Source organism: Vigna unguiculata, chromosome 10 (assembly GCF_004118075.2).
Source record: "Vigna unguiculata cultivar IT97K-499-35 chromosome 10, ASM411807v1, whole genome shotgun sequence".
In the NCBI taxonomy this organism is placed as follows: Eukaryota; Viridiplantae; Streptophyta; class Magnoliopsida; order Fabales; family Fabaceae; genus Vigna; species Vigna unguiculata.
In genome coordinates this window covers 18,177,665-18,192,620 of record NC_040288.1, presented here as the reverse complement: position 1 = coordinate 18,192,620, position 14,956 = coordinate 18,177,665, and the positions used below count along the sequence as shown (strand labels likewise).

General features: G+C 30.9%; 1 protein-coding gene across 1 annotated transcript; it reads right to left on the bottom strand.

Moving 5' to 3' along the window:
- Positions 1-833: 833 nt before the first annotated feature.
- On the bottom strand, positions 834-14,536 carry LOC114165331 (zinc finger BED domain-containing protein RICESLEEPER 1-like). The gene is made up of 3 exons (XM_028049978.1): positions 13,943-14,536; positions 13,615-13,845; positions 834-1,148 (listed from the first exon to the last, which is right to left on the bottom strand). The coding sequence occupies exons 1-3, from the start codon at positions 14,534-14,536 to the stop codon at positions 834-836; spliced, it is 1,140 nt and encodes a 379-aa protein (XP_027905779.1).
- Between the last annotated feature and the right edge of the window lie 420 nt (positions 14,537-14,956).

Sequence of the window (14,956 nt, the reverse complement as noted above, 5' to 3'; positions counted from 1 at the left end):
TTATTTTTTCTTCTATTTTATCGAATTTTGGAAATTGTAATAAGATTATTACTTTAGCTTTAATTGAATCTTGGCGCATTGAATAATGATTTAATTTTTCCCGTGTTTGGAAATAATAAACTTTGTCGTTTGATCTTTATTTCTTATTTATTTATTTTAATTAAGTAGTTTCCAGTAGGGACGTTATAGTGTTCACTTGAGTGGATGGATGTGAGAGAGAGGGAGTGGATGTGTTTGAGTGGATTTGAGAGTAAATTGTGTGTTGTTTTTTTAACGGGATTTAGAGATGATTGTGAGTAGATTTAGAAGTAAAGTTTGTGAAAGTTTGTGAGTAATTTGATTGATGTGCTAAATTAAAAAAATGTTTTAATAGAAGTAATAAATAGATTACTATTTTGCCCTTTATATATTAAGTAGTATAAATTCATAATTGTATGAGTTATATTTTTTTACCACTACAATGGTAACAAAACCTGCAAACAAGACAAAACAACCACATTTGACATTATAGGGATTGGATCCCTTGTTAAGTGGATTGGTTCCACCAAGCATAAGGGGTAAATGATCTATCGTCAGATAATGAACAAGGTTCGAACACACAAGCACACAATCAAACAAGTGCACAACCAAGCAACCAATTCATGTTTTGTGTTAATTTCTATATATTTAGGATTATATTATCACTCATCACGATCTAACATATAATTAAAAATAATACGCAACTAAAATAACACACGAATTGCATACACAAGACTCGAACCCAAGTCCCCTCATAATAATGAAGTACTCTCAACCATTTAAGCTAGTACTATAGCACCTCAAAAATCCTAGCATTAAATGTCATAAAACTTCCCACTACCCGCATTTATTAAAGTGACTGCAGCCTTAGCTTGAGTTTTGTATTTCCTCGTGTCTTCCACCCTCATGAACTTGGCGGTGCGTTGTCTTAACTCGTTCATGTTGGCTAGGGGATTCATGCACACATCATCTACAAAAAGGCTTATCAGTAGGTCGTTGACCATGTAATGCCAGATGCTTCTATAATCTAGGTATTTTACTTTGAGGGCCACAGTCCCAAAACGATCAATGTAAGCCCTTAAGGATTCACCTTTCTCTTCCTTTATGTTGAGCAGAGAGAGGTGTAAGACCTGGGAAAAAATTAGAATAAAGAGAAACACATGAAAAAATAATTGATGGATTTATTAACATTGTTGGGTTATTTAAATTAATTATTTTATTGAAGTATGACTTATGGAATAATTATTTAATTATTTAATGTGGATATATGTGTTTATAATCCTGAGGTGTGTATTTAATGATAGAGTATATGTCAGTTCTTTAATTAGTTTTTCTCTCCTCTATTTGTTGTTGGTTTCGAATCTTGAAAGATTTAATTTTAGAATATTAACAGAAATTATAAGTATTAGTGTGTAGAGAGAAAGGAGAAGAAAGCGAGCAACAAATAATAAGAACTATAAGAGAGACGTGAAGGATTGCTACAAGAGGTTGGGGAAGTTAATTTTGCATTTCGTTTGTTTGAAGCATGACTTTGATCCTTTTCTTTTCTTTCCTTATACTTTGATTGTTTGACGATTGAGTCTTTGGAAGACTATGTCTGTGTGTATAGAATGATCATGAATGCCATTTTCTTTTCTGATTTAAGTGCCCAACGTTGATGCTAGAATCCTATGATTTTCTTGCATAGCGTGATATTCTTTGTTGAATAATACAATATGTTGAACTTTGTGTGGAGTAGATATTTTCCTTGTAACTTTTGCTCACATCTGCAGCGACGTCGTACGGTCTACATGGGGCCTAAGTTTCCAGTTTTCCTTTCTTTTAGATTTGTAGTGGTGCATAATAGTGGGGCCATTTTTCATTCACACTTTCCATTGGTTGATGGGTGCAAGGTTTCTATATTTTCTTAGCCACGGGTCCCACTTTGCTTAAGGTATAGATTCTTCTTCATGGGTTTCATGATTTATTTAAGGCATAGTACATGATTTCAATGTTTAATGGTGCAATGGAGACTTTGTTTGGATGTGATATTTTGGGAGGGCCCACATGAAATAGAAATTGTTTCTCTTCACTCTTTTCAGCCAAGATTTCTCTCTCCTTTTGTCTTTCTTTGTTTAGGACCATAGGTATATTTTTCTGTTTAGGTGTAGTGTTAAAAAACAGATCTGTCTAATACTCTTAGCCACAAAGGGATCTGTGTTAATTAACAAGCTTTTATATGGTTTAAGATGAATCTTGAATAAATCTTTAGGTTTTAAAGCTCAATTAATCAATTTCGCAGTTCTGGGTTAATGGACTGTTTAAATCAATCAAGAAAGATTATGAGAGAGAAGAAAGAAGCAAGACACACAATTTATACTGGTTCGATTCAAAAAGAATCTACATCCAGTCTTCTCCTAAGTAACACACTTAGGAGGATTCCACTAAACAGAAAGGTTCCAAGAATTACAAGCACACCTATGTAATTCTAACCCCCAAAACCCAAGAACTTGATTCAACAATCAAGAACTCCCCCTAGGAGCAATGCATCCACACAATTGCACCTAGGTCCACACTTCAAACACTGAAGCTACTGTAATCAGAAATACAGAAAACAAAACAAGAAACGAAAACACCTAAGTTGTGCAGATTTGACTTGATGCTCCTTGAATCAAGCAAGATCCATCATGGTAGAATCAACCATCAACTCTTCTTGGATCTGTACTTGAGTTATTGCAGAATCTTCTGAAGCTTTTGTGTCTCTCAGATGGCTCTATCTCAGATGAAGACTGCGTGATCTTTCTAAAATTCTCCAAGCCAAAACAGATTCCAAAACAGCTTTTATACAAAGGTTTTTGCTGTCACTAATTCAATTAGCAATTTACCTAATCGATTATCGTGAGTATATTTTCACTTACTTTGTACAATACTCACAGCTAATCCATTAGTTAAAGAACTAATCATATGCAAAATTACATAGCAGGCCTGAAATACATTTGATAAAGAGAAGCTAATTACCTAATGCATATCCTAACTGGACCAAGCTATGTTTCAACCTAGATCAGTAGACATCATCAAAATTGTTCTTCATTTATGGATGAAAGGCTCCCCCTTTCAACATGTAGATCACGTAAGAGCATTGATATGTCTCTTGGTTTCTTTTCTTAAACAAATCCTACCACATACAATTTTGGCATCCATTCTTGATGCTTTCTTTACATGAATTCATTTTCTCTTTCCTTAATTATTGTCTTTACTTTTGGTTGTTTCTCTTTAATTCATACATGCAAGGTGCATGGGTTTCTTCTTCTAGCTATCTCTTGGTGTTTGGTTCATTCGTGTTGATAGGACGTTTGGCATTTAACGTGGATGTTGTTTTCTTTGGCTTTTTGTAGTAAATGTTTTGATGCATGATAGTATTAAATAATACCATTATATTATTTGATTATCTTTACTTACACATGTGACATACGAATTTGGTTTTTGTTATGGAACTTTATTTTCCAAGCATGATGTGGTGGTGTATATTTTGTTGGCAATATGTAATTCTCATGTGTTGCATATTGGAAGTGTTTTGCCTTGCTTGAAGAGTTTTGGTGGAATTAAATGTTGTGTGAGGTTTTCCATGCCTAGAGACCCAGCTCTGACTCTTTCGCATGTGTCAAGCAATGGAAAGGGGTCCTCGTTGCCTATGTGAAGCAATGGTAGAGGAATGGTCTGAGTGTTGTACTTTCTCATCTGTGCGAAGCAGTGGGGAGAGGAAAGATTTTTCGTCTTATTTTGTCTCGTTGTGAGTATAGTGCCCGGTGTACGGTGCATCGATAATTTTACTCATAATTCCTTGAGAAATAAGGGAGACAGTCTGGCTGCGATAGCGGGACACATTGAACCATTTATTTCTAGGAAACTAGATGTTGTTGTGGGGGTAAAAGGTCGTAGAAAACCTAAGCTTGATTATGATTATTATGTTTAAGGATTTTATATGAATGTAATAGTTTGTTGGTTTGATATGGTTGTTTAGATGTTGGAGGTTGTGTGTTCAAAATAAAGTTTGATTGTGATTGATGAGTGTGTATTTTTTCCCTCATTTAATGTTTGATTCTGGGTATTTTAATTGAAATTGTGTACTTAAAGATTGATTTAATTGGGATTTCCTATAGTTGGGTTTATTGAGCATCAAATACAAAAACATGTTAAAAATAGCTTTTTAGTTGCGTAAATGTTCTTTGGATATTTTGAGGTGTGTTAGTGCAGCTGCAGCTAAGTTGAGCTCATAGAGGTGTGGAAATAAATTGCTTAAAGCTTCATGACACCTTAAAGATAAATCCAAGAATAGGAAATTATCAAAATCACAAAAATCCAAGCCAAGCATTCCATGAAGACGGGAAGAAAAGCTTGAAAAAGTGAAGACGTTTGGCTAAGCCAAGAAGAAAGCAACAAAAAATTGGACCTTGCGGTTTTCTTTATCTTTATGATATAAGATAATTTGGGAAATATATATCTTAGATATTTTATTTGATATTTTTAAATAATTATCTTATTTAATTATATCATAAAATATTAAAAGATATGAACTACCAAATCTTTTTAGATATGACAAGATCTTCTTGAATATTTTTAGTTCCACAACAAACAAATATATTTTGAAGATATTGAATTATTTTGAAGATAATTTAAGGAGATTGCAAAGGGTTGATTTGGAAAATTAATACAAATACTAGTTGGTGATAATTTATCATATATATTTAATTAATTAATTAATTTAATTATATTAGATATTGATATTATCAACCAATTATATTTCTCAAATAGTTTATATCTCTCCAAATATTTTTAAATATTTATCTTTATCTTTATTTTAAAAGATATTTGAGAGATTTTAGCAACAGAAAAGCCCAATCCAATTCCTATATAAAGACACCAAGGGAGAAGCAGAAGGAATAAGCTCGGCACGTCGGAATTGAGGAACCCTTTGGCGGACCTAATTTCTTTCTCTCTCTTTTCTTCTCTCCGTTCTTCTATCTTTATTTTGCATTCATGGAGTGATAAACTTCTTTGGTTAATTCCATTGTAATTTCATTATGGATTCTGAGGTTAGAATGAAATAATTTCTTTGTTCATTTTATTATTGTTGAGGTTTTAATTTATCTATGTCTTTTATCTTTGAATCACGTAAAAAGTAATGATTTTAAATCTATATGCATGTTGATCATATGAGTTCAAGGGTTTTTAAATTGAATTGAAACTTTACTTTGATTTTATTTAGAAACTTTCATGTGATTGAATGAGTTTTTACCAATAATTGAGACTTTACTATGGTTAAAGGTATCTACTCTAACAAAAATTAATCGAGACTTTACTTTGATTAATTAAGCATTTTATTTGGTGAGGAGATAAAAGAATAGACATGATTAGGCATAGTAAGTTTGCACTTTTAATTGAGACTGTACTTTGGTTAAAAGTGAGAACGCCAACAAATGAATTGAGACTTTACATTGATTAATTTGTAAATCTATAACAATAATTAATTGAGTAATAATCTTTAGATAACCGATGATGAATCTATTTTGAAAAAGTAATGGAATCAATCTATTTTCTTTACTATTGTTTTTATTTCTTTTTATCTTTTAAATTTTATTTCTATCTTTGTTTATCTTAATCCCCTATATTTTTTATTTTATTTGACTAACTCATTTGTATAGTTTTATAAGAACTAATTTGTTAAAAATCAATTTCATGTTCGTTGGGAGACGACTTAGGGTTACCTTACCCTTTCTATTTTGTTGACTATTATCTTAGCAATACTGAAATTGCTATAGTTTAATGGTATTAATTTGAATGCGTCAACGACAGCGTTATCAAATTTGGCGCCGTTGCCGGGGAACACGGTTAGAATTTTTATCATTTTAGTTCTTATTTTTATTTATATTCTTTTTATTTTATTTTTATTTTTACTTTTACTTTTATTTTTATTTTTATTTTTTTTTATCACTAACATTTTCTTTTCTCAATTTTTGTTCTAACATTTTTTTTTAATTTTCTTTAGTTATTTTATTTTATTTTATTTAGTTATTTTTTTAAGCATAGTTTTTGTTTGAGGAATTTTGTTGGAAAATTTGTGAAACTAGTTGGGAAAAACTTTGGCTAAGGAAAGATAAGGTACTTAAGTTGTCCATTGAGATGCACCTCTCTTTCCAGGAAGTCTACTCAACAAGCTTTCAACTTATTTCTTTTCAGAAAACCTCTTTCAAAAATGCAAAATAATTTTTCATACAAAAGTAATTAATATTGTAGTTTTCAAATGGATTACAATTACTATCCACAACAACCACGTGATTTTCAGCAACAAATTGTCACACCTACTTCTGCACCTGATATAAGTGGGTTAACTTTACGACAATTTAATGATCTATATCCTAGATCATCTTTTTTGGGATATGAGCAACAACCATATTCTGAGTGTCCACCTCAGCAACCATATGTTCCAAATAGTTTTAGCAACAATATGTACCACCACAACAAGTTGAAGCAACCAATGGACCATCTTACAAGGAAGTTATGATATTAATGGGTGAAGTTATAGAGAAATTAGAGTCCATGGATGAAAGGTTGCGAGTTGATCAACGATGCAGAAATATTGAGCAAGAGTGGTACGAAAATAAGCAAATACTGTCTGACATCTTGAGGGATGCAAGTAAGAACAACTTCATAGAATTACTTGTAATTGTTAATACCACCCTTCAACCACATCAGAGATTTCTTCAAAATCCAGATTTTATTGCACTTCGTCACGAAATCAAATATGTGCTTCTAAAGTTGGCCATCAGAGCTAAACAAATGTCTGAAGATTTGAGTCAGCTAATGAATGATGCAGTGAGAAAGGTCACTTTGGAAGATATGATGAATATGATGATTGAAATGATGAAGATGAATAAGACAGACCAGAAAGAGATGATGAATGCCGCCACACAAAGCTTGCAGAATCAGTCTGAAAAACCAATAGCGAAATCACATCACATTGATATATCTACTGATGGATATACTGATTGTCGTAGTAATATGTCTATTGATGGACATATTAAAGATGTTGCTGAAGTTGATGAAGAAATTGAAGATTCTCACACTAACATATCTACTAATGGATATGTTGATAATGCTCAATGTGAATATTAAGTTTTATCTGTTGATGATATTTTTGAAGAGCAAAATTGTGAGGATAATACAATAGAGAAACCAAGTGCAGTTGAAGAGCCAACGATATTCGAAGATGCAGCTGAAGCATCTACTATTGTAATTGACTTGGTTAATGATGAAGTAGTAGAGTCAACAACACCAGGTGAAAATTTTTGCTAAGAAGATTAGATTACCAGGATTACTGATGATCTGATTAACCATCCGAATGCACCTGATGATGCTTAAGTTGACTTGAAGCCACACACTCCACACATCAAGTTTGTTGATGTGAATGATGCAAATAAGTTTTTAGTGGTTATCTTTGTTGACATGGCTGCAGAAAAGGAAGAAAGGTTGTTACAACAGGTCAATAGGTAAAAAACTTATATTCAAATTCTTTTGAAATCATTGTTGATAGAAAAGTTAATTTGCATGTTTGTTTGTTTTTTGTTTTTGTTTTTAATTTTAAAAATATTAAAAAATTTCAAAAATATGTGTTTTTTTTTCTTTAATAAAATTGTACAAGCTGAATTATACTTTATAAAATTAAAGAAAATAAATTTTGACATACGGCCAGATTGAGCCAATAGTCACAAGATTTTTCGTTTCCTCCCCAAAATAAGTCCATCAAGGACATTTTTTTTTAAAATAAGTGTGGGGGAGACAAATTGTAGGTAGGATTTTTCTTTTTTTTGTTTTTCAATTTTTTGTTTTTGTTTTCATTTAAAAAGAAAAAAAATTGTGATTTCTTTTTTAGAAAATTGTGAAAGTATTAACTTTTTACTAAGTAAAACTTTTAAACAATATGTCTCATAAGAAATCCACAAAAAATATTTCCCTACTTTCAATAAAACATATTGACATTGGATTTTGGGATTTGATTCAGTAATTGAGATGATCATAATTCTGGAAAAATAAAAATCATGTTGATATGGGTGGATTGTTTCTGTGATTTGCTAATTGAGTTGATTTGAGAATTTCTTGATTAAATCTTTTGTGAAAGAGTTTTGACCTTGTGAGTCTTGAGCCTTAATGCAAAGGATGGACCGCCATGTGCCATTCCTATTTTTTCTTGAGTGACTTGCTCATGTTTGTTTATACTCAAATGTTTAGCTTGATTCTTTTGTTCTACAACTTAGGTGAATTTGCATGATTTGATATGACTGAGGTATTTCTTGTTTTTAGCTACTGGGCCAAATAAGCCCACCTTGATATTAATCCATTGGTAGCCCCTTTGAGCTTTAAACCTCCTTTTTCTTGTTTTCAGCCCATTGTAACCCCTTAAAAAGAAAAAGACCATGTTTTTCCTTATCTTAGGAAGGAAGAAAGGAGCTAGTGGATTATGATAGGATTGGTTGAGGAATAAAGTGTGTGGGTGAGTAACTCACCCACAAATTAATAAAAGTGGCAAAAGGAAAAATTGTTGATGAAAAAGTCTTGAAATGAAAAAAATGATTGCTTTCTAAAAAAGAGAGAGCAACAAAGCAATCAACGTAAAAGAGTTGTTTTTGAAATTATGCTCCATTATTCTTCCAACATTACTATTTCAAAAACCCAAAAATTCTAAAATTTTTCCTACCTTTGCTTTGGCCTCATCATAACTTGTGAAAAGTCCTCATGATCTTTCATAATTGAATGTCGTGTGAATTCAAAAGATTAACTCATGTGTGAAAAATAGAATCTTTTCATTTGTTTATGCATGGTAATTTGATTTCTAGAATATTGATTTGTCTCAAGTAAGGTTCATTCCTTTGATCCACTGTTGATGTGAAATAAAATACCTCAGAACAAGTTTTGAAATTGTTCAATTTTGCCTAGGAGTGCAAAAGAATAAGTGTGTGGTTATGATGAGTGCGTATTTTTTTCCCTCATTTAATGTTTGATTCTGGGTATTTTAATTGAATTTGTGTGCTTAAAGATTGATTTAATTGAGATTTCCTATAATTGGGTTTATTGAGCATCAGATACAAAAACATGTTAAAAATAGTTTTTTAGTTGCATAAATGTTCTTTGGATATTTTGAGGTGTGTTAGTGCAACTGCAGCTAAGTTGAGCTCATAGAGGTGTGGAAATAAATTGCTTAAAGCTTCATGACACCTTAAAGATAAATCCAAGAATAGGAAATTATCAAAATCACAAAAATCCAAGCCAAGCATTCCATGAAGACGGGAAGAAAGCAACAAAAAATTGGACCTTGCGGTTTTCTTTATATTTATGATAGAAGATAATTTGGGAAAAATATATCTTAGATATTTTATTTGATATTTTTAAATAATTATCTTATTTAATTATATCATAAAATATTAAACGATAATAACTACCAAATCTTTTTAGATATGACAAGATCTTATGAATATTTTTAGTTCCACAACAAACAAATATATCTTGAAGATATTGAATTATTTTAGAAGATAATTTAAGGAGATTGCAAAGGGTTGATTTGGAAAATTAATACAAATACTAATTGGTGATAATTTATCATATATATTTAATTAATTAATTAATTTAATTATATTAGATATTGATATTATCATCCAATTATATTTCTCAAATAGTCTATATCTCTCCAAATATTTTTAAATATTTATCTTTATCTTTATTTTAAAAGATATTTGAGAGATTTTAGCAACAGAAAAGCCCAATCCAATTCCTATATAAAGACACCAAGGGAGAAGCAGAAGGAACAAGCTCGGCACGTCGGAATTGAGGAACCCTTAGGGGGACCTAATTTCTTTCTCTCTCTTTTCTTCTCTCCGTTCTTCTATCTTTATTTTGCATTCATGGAGTGATAAACTTCTTGGGTTGATTCCATTGTAATTTCATTATGGATTCTGAGGTTAGAATGAAATAATTTCTTTGTTCATTTTATTATTGTTGAGGTTTTAATTCATCTATGTCTTTTATCTTTGAATCACGTAAAAAGTAATGATTTTAAATCTATATGCATGTTGATCATATGAGTTCAAGGGTTTTTAAATTGAATTGAGACTTTACTATGATTTTATTTAGAAACTTTCATGTGATTGAATGAGTTTTTACCAATAATTGAGACTTTACTTTGGTTAAAGGTATCTACTCTAACAAAAATTAATCGAGAGTTTACTTTGATTAATTAAGCTTTTTATTTGGTGAGGAGATAAAAGAATAGACATGATTAGGCTTAGTAAATTTGATTCAGACTGTACTTTGGTTGAATTTACTGTGGATAATCTAAAAGTTTGCACTTTTAATTGAGACTGTACTTTGGTTAAACGTGAGAACGCCAACAAATGAATTGAGACTTTACATTGATTAATTTGTAAATCTATAACAATAATTAATTGAGTAATAATCTTTAGATAACCGATGATGAATCTATTTTGAAAAAGCAATGGAATCAATCTATTTTCTTTACTATTGATTTTATTTCTTTTTATCTTTTAAATTTTATTTCTATCTTTGTTTATCTTAATCCCCTATATTTTTTATTTTATTTGACTAACTCATTTGTATAGTTTTATAAGAACTAATTTGTTAAAAATCAATTCCGTGTTCGTTGGGAGACGACTAAGGGTTACTTTACCCTTTCTATTTTGTTGACTATTATCTTAGCAATACTGAAATTGCTATAGTTTAATGATATTAATTTGAAGACGTCAAAGACAGCGTTATCAGGGATCATAATGCTTAAGTGTTATTTGAATGAGATGTTGAATATTATTTGTCATGTTTTATTTACGAAATTCTATTATATATAATGTTTATGGTTAGCTTACCCTATTTGTTTGTTTGTGTGTTTGTTGTATGTGCTATGATCGTATAATGTGTGTGTTATACAGGAGCAGATATATTGCAGTTAATTTTGGCATGAAGTAAATTGACGAGAGGCTGGGATGAACTCGGGTGTTCTTATAATTTATTTATTTATTTTAAATCAGATACTAAAGACTATGTAATTTTCTTTTGTTCGCAAATGTTATTGCAAGTTTTTTTGACAAACTGACATTTTGAACTACGTAATTTAAAAATTTAAATCAAATTAACTATTTTTTATTAGTACATTTTCAATGATAAACCTTTTTCGATAAACACGTTCACTTTCTAACTTTCCATGACATCCCAAAATTAGGGTGTTACAAGAGGGAGGTGAGATCATGACGACAACTTGTCTCAAAATATGTAGCGAAGGAGGGTTTTAATGTATTAAAGTAGTCTATGGAGAAGGAGGCAAGTTGGAAAACCAGTCTAAGGCTGACCCCCACAACATTGATGAGAAGGCCTTGCATAGTACGACGTTTTCGGTGGAATAAAGGCTTATTTTGTTCGTGTACACAAATACATACTCATCAAGGTCGACCATGTTGTTGTAGCTTACCGTAGGTGCTTTCCATTGCCTCATAAAGGGGGGTCTTCGTGATCTCGTCGATGAAGGGGTCATGACGATTGTTGTGGGTAGCTACAGAGTTGTTGGTTACTCCTTTGGTGCCCTGGGTGGGATTGTACTCATTCTCTTCCTCAGTATCATTGATCACAACTCTCGGGCTTGTGTGCCTGGATTCGTTCACCCCTTTTCCTTTAGCGATCTCGACTCTCTACTTCAACCTTATGTTTTCCTCTTGTGACGCCTTCATTTCCTCTACATTCCTCTTCTTATAATCGGCGAATTCTTGCTGTACTTTAAACTGGACCTCTAGTATAATAGCTAGGTTGGTGGAATTGCCGGTTTCTCTCACTTAAGCACCACAAATACTTTTTATGGATACCATCTTCAGGTTTTCTTATGCTTTAACACAGGATATTTATCGATCCCACGGTGGGCGCCTGTTGTTCTTACAAGGATAATATCTATCCTATGAAGCCTTCCTTCCACACAATCTTCCAAATCTCTTTGGTCATCTTTTTAAGAGGGGCACCTGCGATAAACACTCCAACGCTCAAGTTAGTTAGAGGTTTTAGATTCTTGAGGTGAAACGGTAGCGTGATTATGTGTTTCGTAAAGTGTGCCTTTTATAGCGAGTTTATGGGCCTTACCATATTGGACCTTGATGCAGAAGCCCTAATTATTTACCAATTGCCATTAGTCACTTAACCTGAGGTTACCTTGTCTTTATGGGTAATTAGCCCATCTTGATTGGGTTTCTAGTTCGGATCCTTGCTGCTTCCGTGGACCGGTATGTGGTCAACCGTGTCGTATGATTTGTGGTGATTGCATGTAGATGGGAACAAGTGCGCTTCTTAGGGTTGGTTTCCACATGAATGGGGATGGGCGATCCCCCATTTGTTATTATTTATTAGTTTTATTATTTTAGTTATTATTACTGTTTCAATTAATAATATTAATAACGTTAATATTTCATTTAATAATATTATAAATATATTAATAGTATTAATATTTATATATTTTTATTATAATTATTAGTATTATAATAATAATAATAATTATTATTATTATTATTATTATTTCAATTAATAATACAATTAGTATTATTAATATTAGTATTATAATTAATAATAACATTAATATATTAATGTTATTAGTATTTATTATAATAATATTATTATTATCATCGTTGATTGTATTAAAAATATTACTTTTAATATTATTATTGTTGTTATTTTAATTAATACTAATATTAATATTGTGTTGCAATTAATAATAATATTAATATATTAGTAGTATTAGTATTGAAAATATTATTATTAATACTATTAACATTATTATTTGTATTAAAGTTAATATTTTAATTAGTAAAACTATTAGTATTAATATTGATAGTATTAATAATTTTATTATTGTTAATAGTATTAATATTATTATTATTATTATTATTAAATTTTATATTATTATTATTAGCATTAGTATTAATATTATGGTTATTAGTATTATTAGTATTATTAATATCATCGTTGTTGTTGTTAGTGAGCCAACCCAACCCGGCTCACTTATTAGTGAGCCAAAAAAATTTGAATCCGGCTCAGCCCACCACGAGTTGGTGGGTTAAACGGGTTGGCTCACTGATTCACTTAATTAAAAAAAAATACAATATTTTTTTTGCAGTCCAAACAAAACTATATTATAGTTCAAATTAATTGAAATTTAAATAAACTTCATTACATCCAAAATAATGTTCAACTTCAAATATAAACAAAGATCACAAAAATACAAAGTACTATCTAACATCAAATCATTCTTGTCACTTATCCAACTATAATATAATATTAGAGTCTTGAATCGATAAATCTACTTCATTTTCATCTCTTGAAGCATCTTCTTTATCCCCATCTACAAGAAAAAAAATATTGTTAGCTAATAATATTCATAGACTAAGTAATAAATAATTAAATTAATTTCACAATACAGATAATAATGTTACCTGTTAGTTCAAAACCATGCAACCAATTTTGAGTTAAAATGAGTGTCTCAACATTTTCAAGAAGAATGGAAGAACGATATTTAGTTAGCACACGAGAACCAAGACTAAAGGCAAACTCACTAGCAAAGGTAGTGATTGGAATGCTAAGCACGTCACAAGCCATCTTAGACAAGTTTGGATAACGATCTCGACGATCCCTCCAATAGCTCAATACATCCAACTTATCAAAAAAATTTGGATGAAGATTGCCTTCATACAAATAAAGATCCAATTCAGACCTTCCTGTGTCATTTACATGTTGACTGAAGTAATCAACATATTCCTAAGACAATATCAGAAAAAATTAATGTCATTCGTAAGTAAGAAATAAAATAAAGCAAGTTGTGTTAAAGTAGAATTTTTTAGAATAAAAAACTTACATCAAATGCATCCATCACTGGCTCATCATTCGTAAAAGAAGCAAGTTGTGTTGGAGGGGAAACTTGAGAACTTGAATTGTTTGACTCATTTGGATTTAATTTGTCATATTCTTCAAACAACTTATACATGTTATCCTTTAAGACTTTAATCTTGTCTTCACAAGTAGAATGATTAATCTTTGAATAACAAAATCGGATTGTTTCAAACTTCATCCGTGGATCAAGAATAGCCCCAATAGCAAGAATGTCACGATAATGATCCCAATACTTACTAAACTTTTTCATCATAGTCAATGACATATCTTTAATCGTCAAATCATCACTATTTGCATTTTCCCGCAACAAACATTCAATTTTCCAAATTTGCATGAAGTAATGATTAGAAGTTGGATAAGAAGAACCTGAAATCAAATTAGTCATTACATAAAATGGCTTCAAGAACTCACACATTTTTTCAGCCCTTTTCCACTCATCACTTGATGGACAATGAACATAATTTTTATCACGAATAGCCAAGCATCCAAAGGCACGTCGATATCTAATTGCAGTTTCAAGCATAAGATAGGTAGAATTCCATCTAGTAGCAACATCCATTCTCAATCCTACTTTGGTGTCAATACCCCTCACTTGAATAACACATTCTTTAAATACAATTTTTCTTGCCTCTGATCCTCTCACATACTTGAACTCTCTCTAATCTTATGCAAAGCATCAGAAGTCACCCTTAATCCCTCTTGCACAATAATATTGAAGACATGTGCACTACACCTTACATGAAAGTAATCACCATTACATATTAAACTATTTTGCAATTTCAATTGCTCACACAAATTTTTTTGCAACACCTCATTGGCACTAGCATTGTCTAATGTGATAGAAAAAATCATCCTATCTATTCCCCAATCAAGCAACAAAGAAAAAAAAATTTGTGCCAAATCATGACTAGTGTCAACACCCAAATTTGTCCGGATTATAATATATACATATATATATTATTTATTTATTTATTTATTA

Coding starts and splice junctions, on each gene's coding strand:
- LOC114165331 (XM_028049978.1), bottom strand. CDS start 14,536: ATGGATGTTGCTACTAGATGGAATTCTACCTATCTTATGCTTGAAACT. Junction 13,846..13,942: donor CAGTGATGGATGCATTTGAT/GTAAGTTTTTTA, acceptor ATATTGTCTTAG/GAATATGTTGATTACTTCAG. Junction 1,149..13,614: donor CCTTTAGTCTTGGTTCTCGT/GTGCTAACTAAA, acceptor ATTTTTTCCCAG/GTCTTACACCTCTCTCTGCT.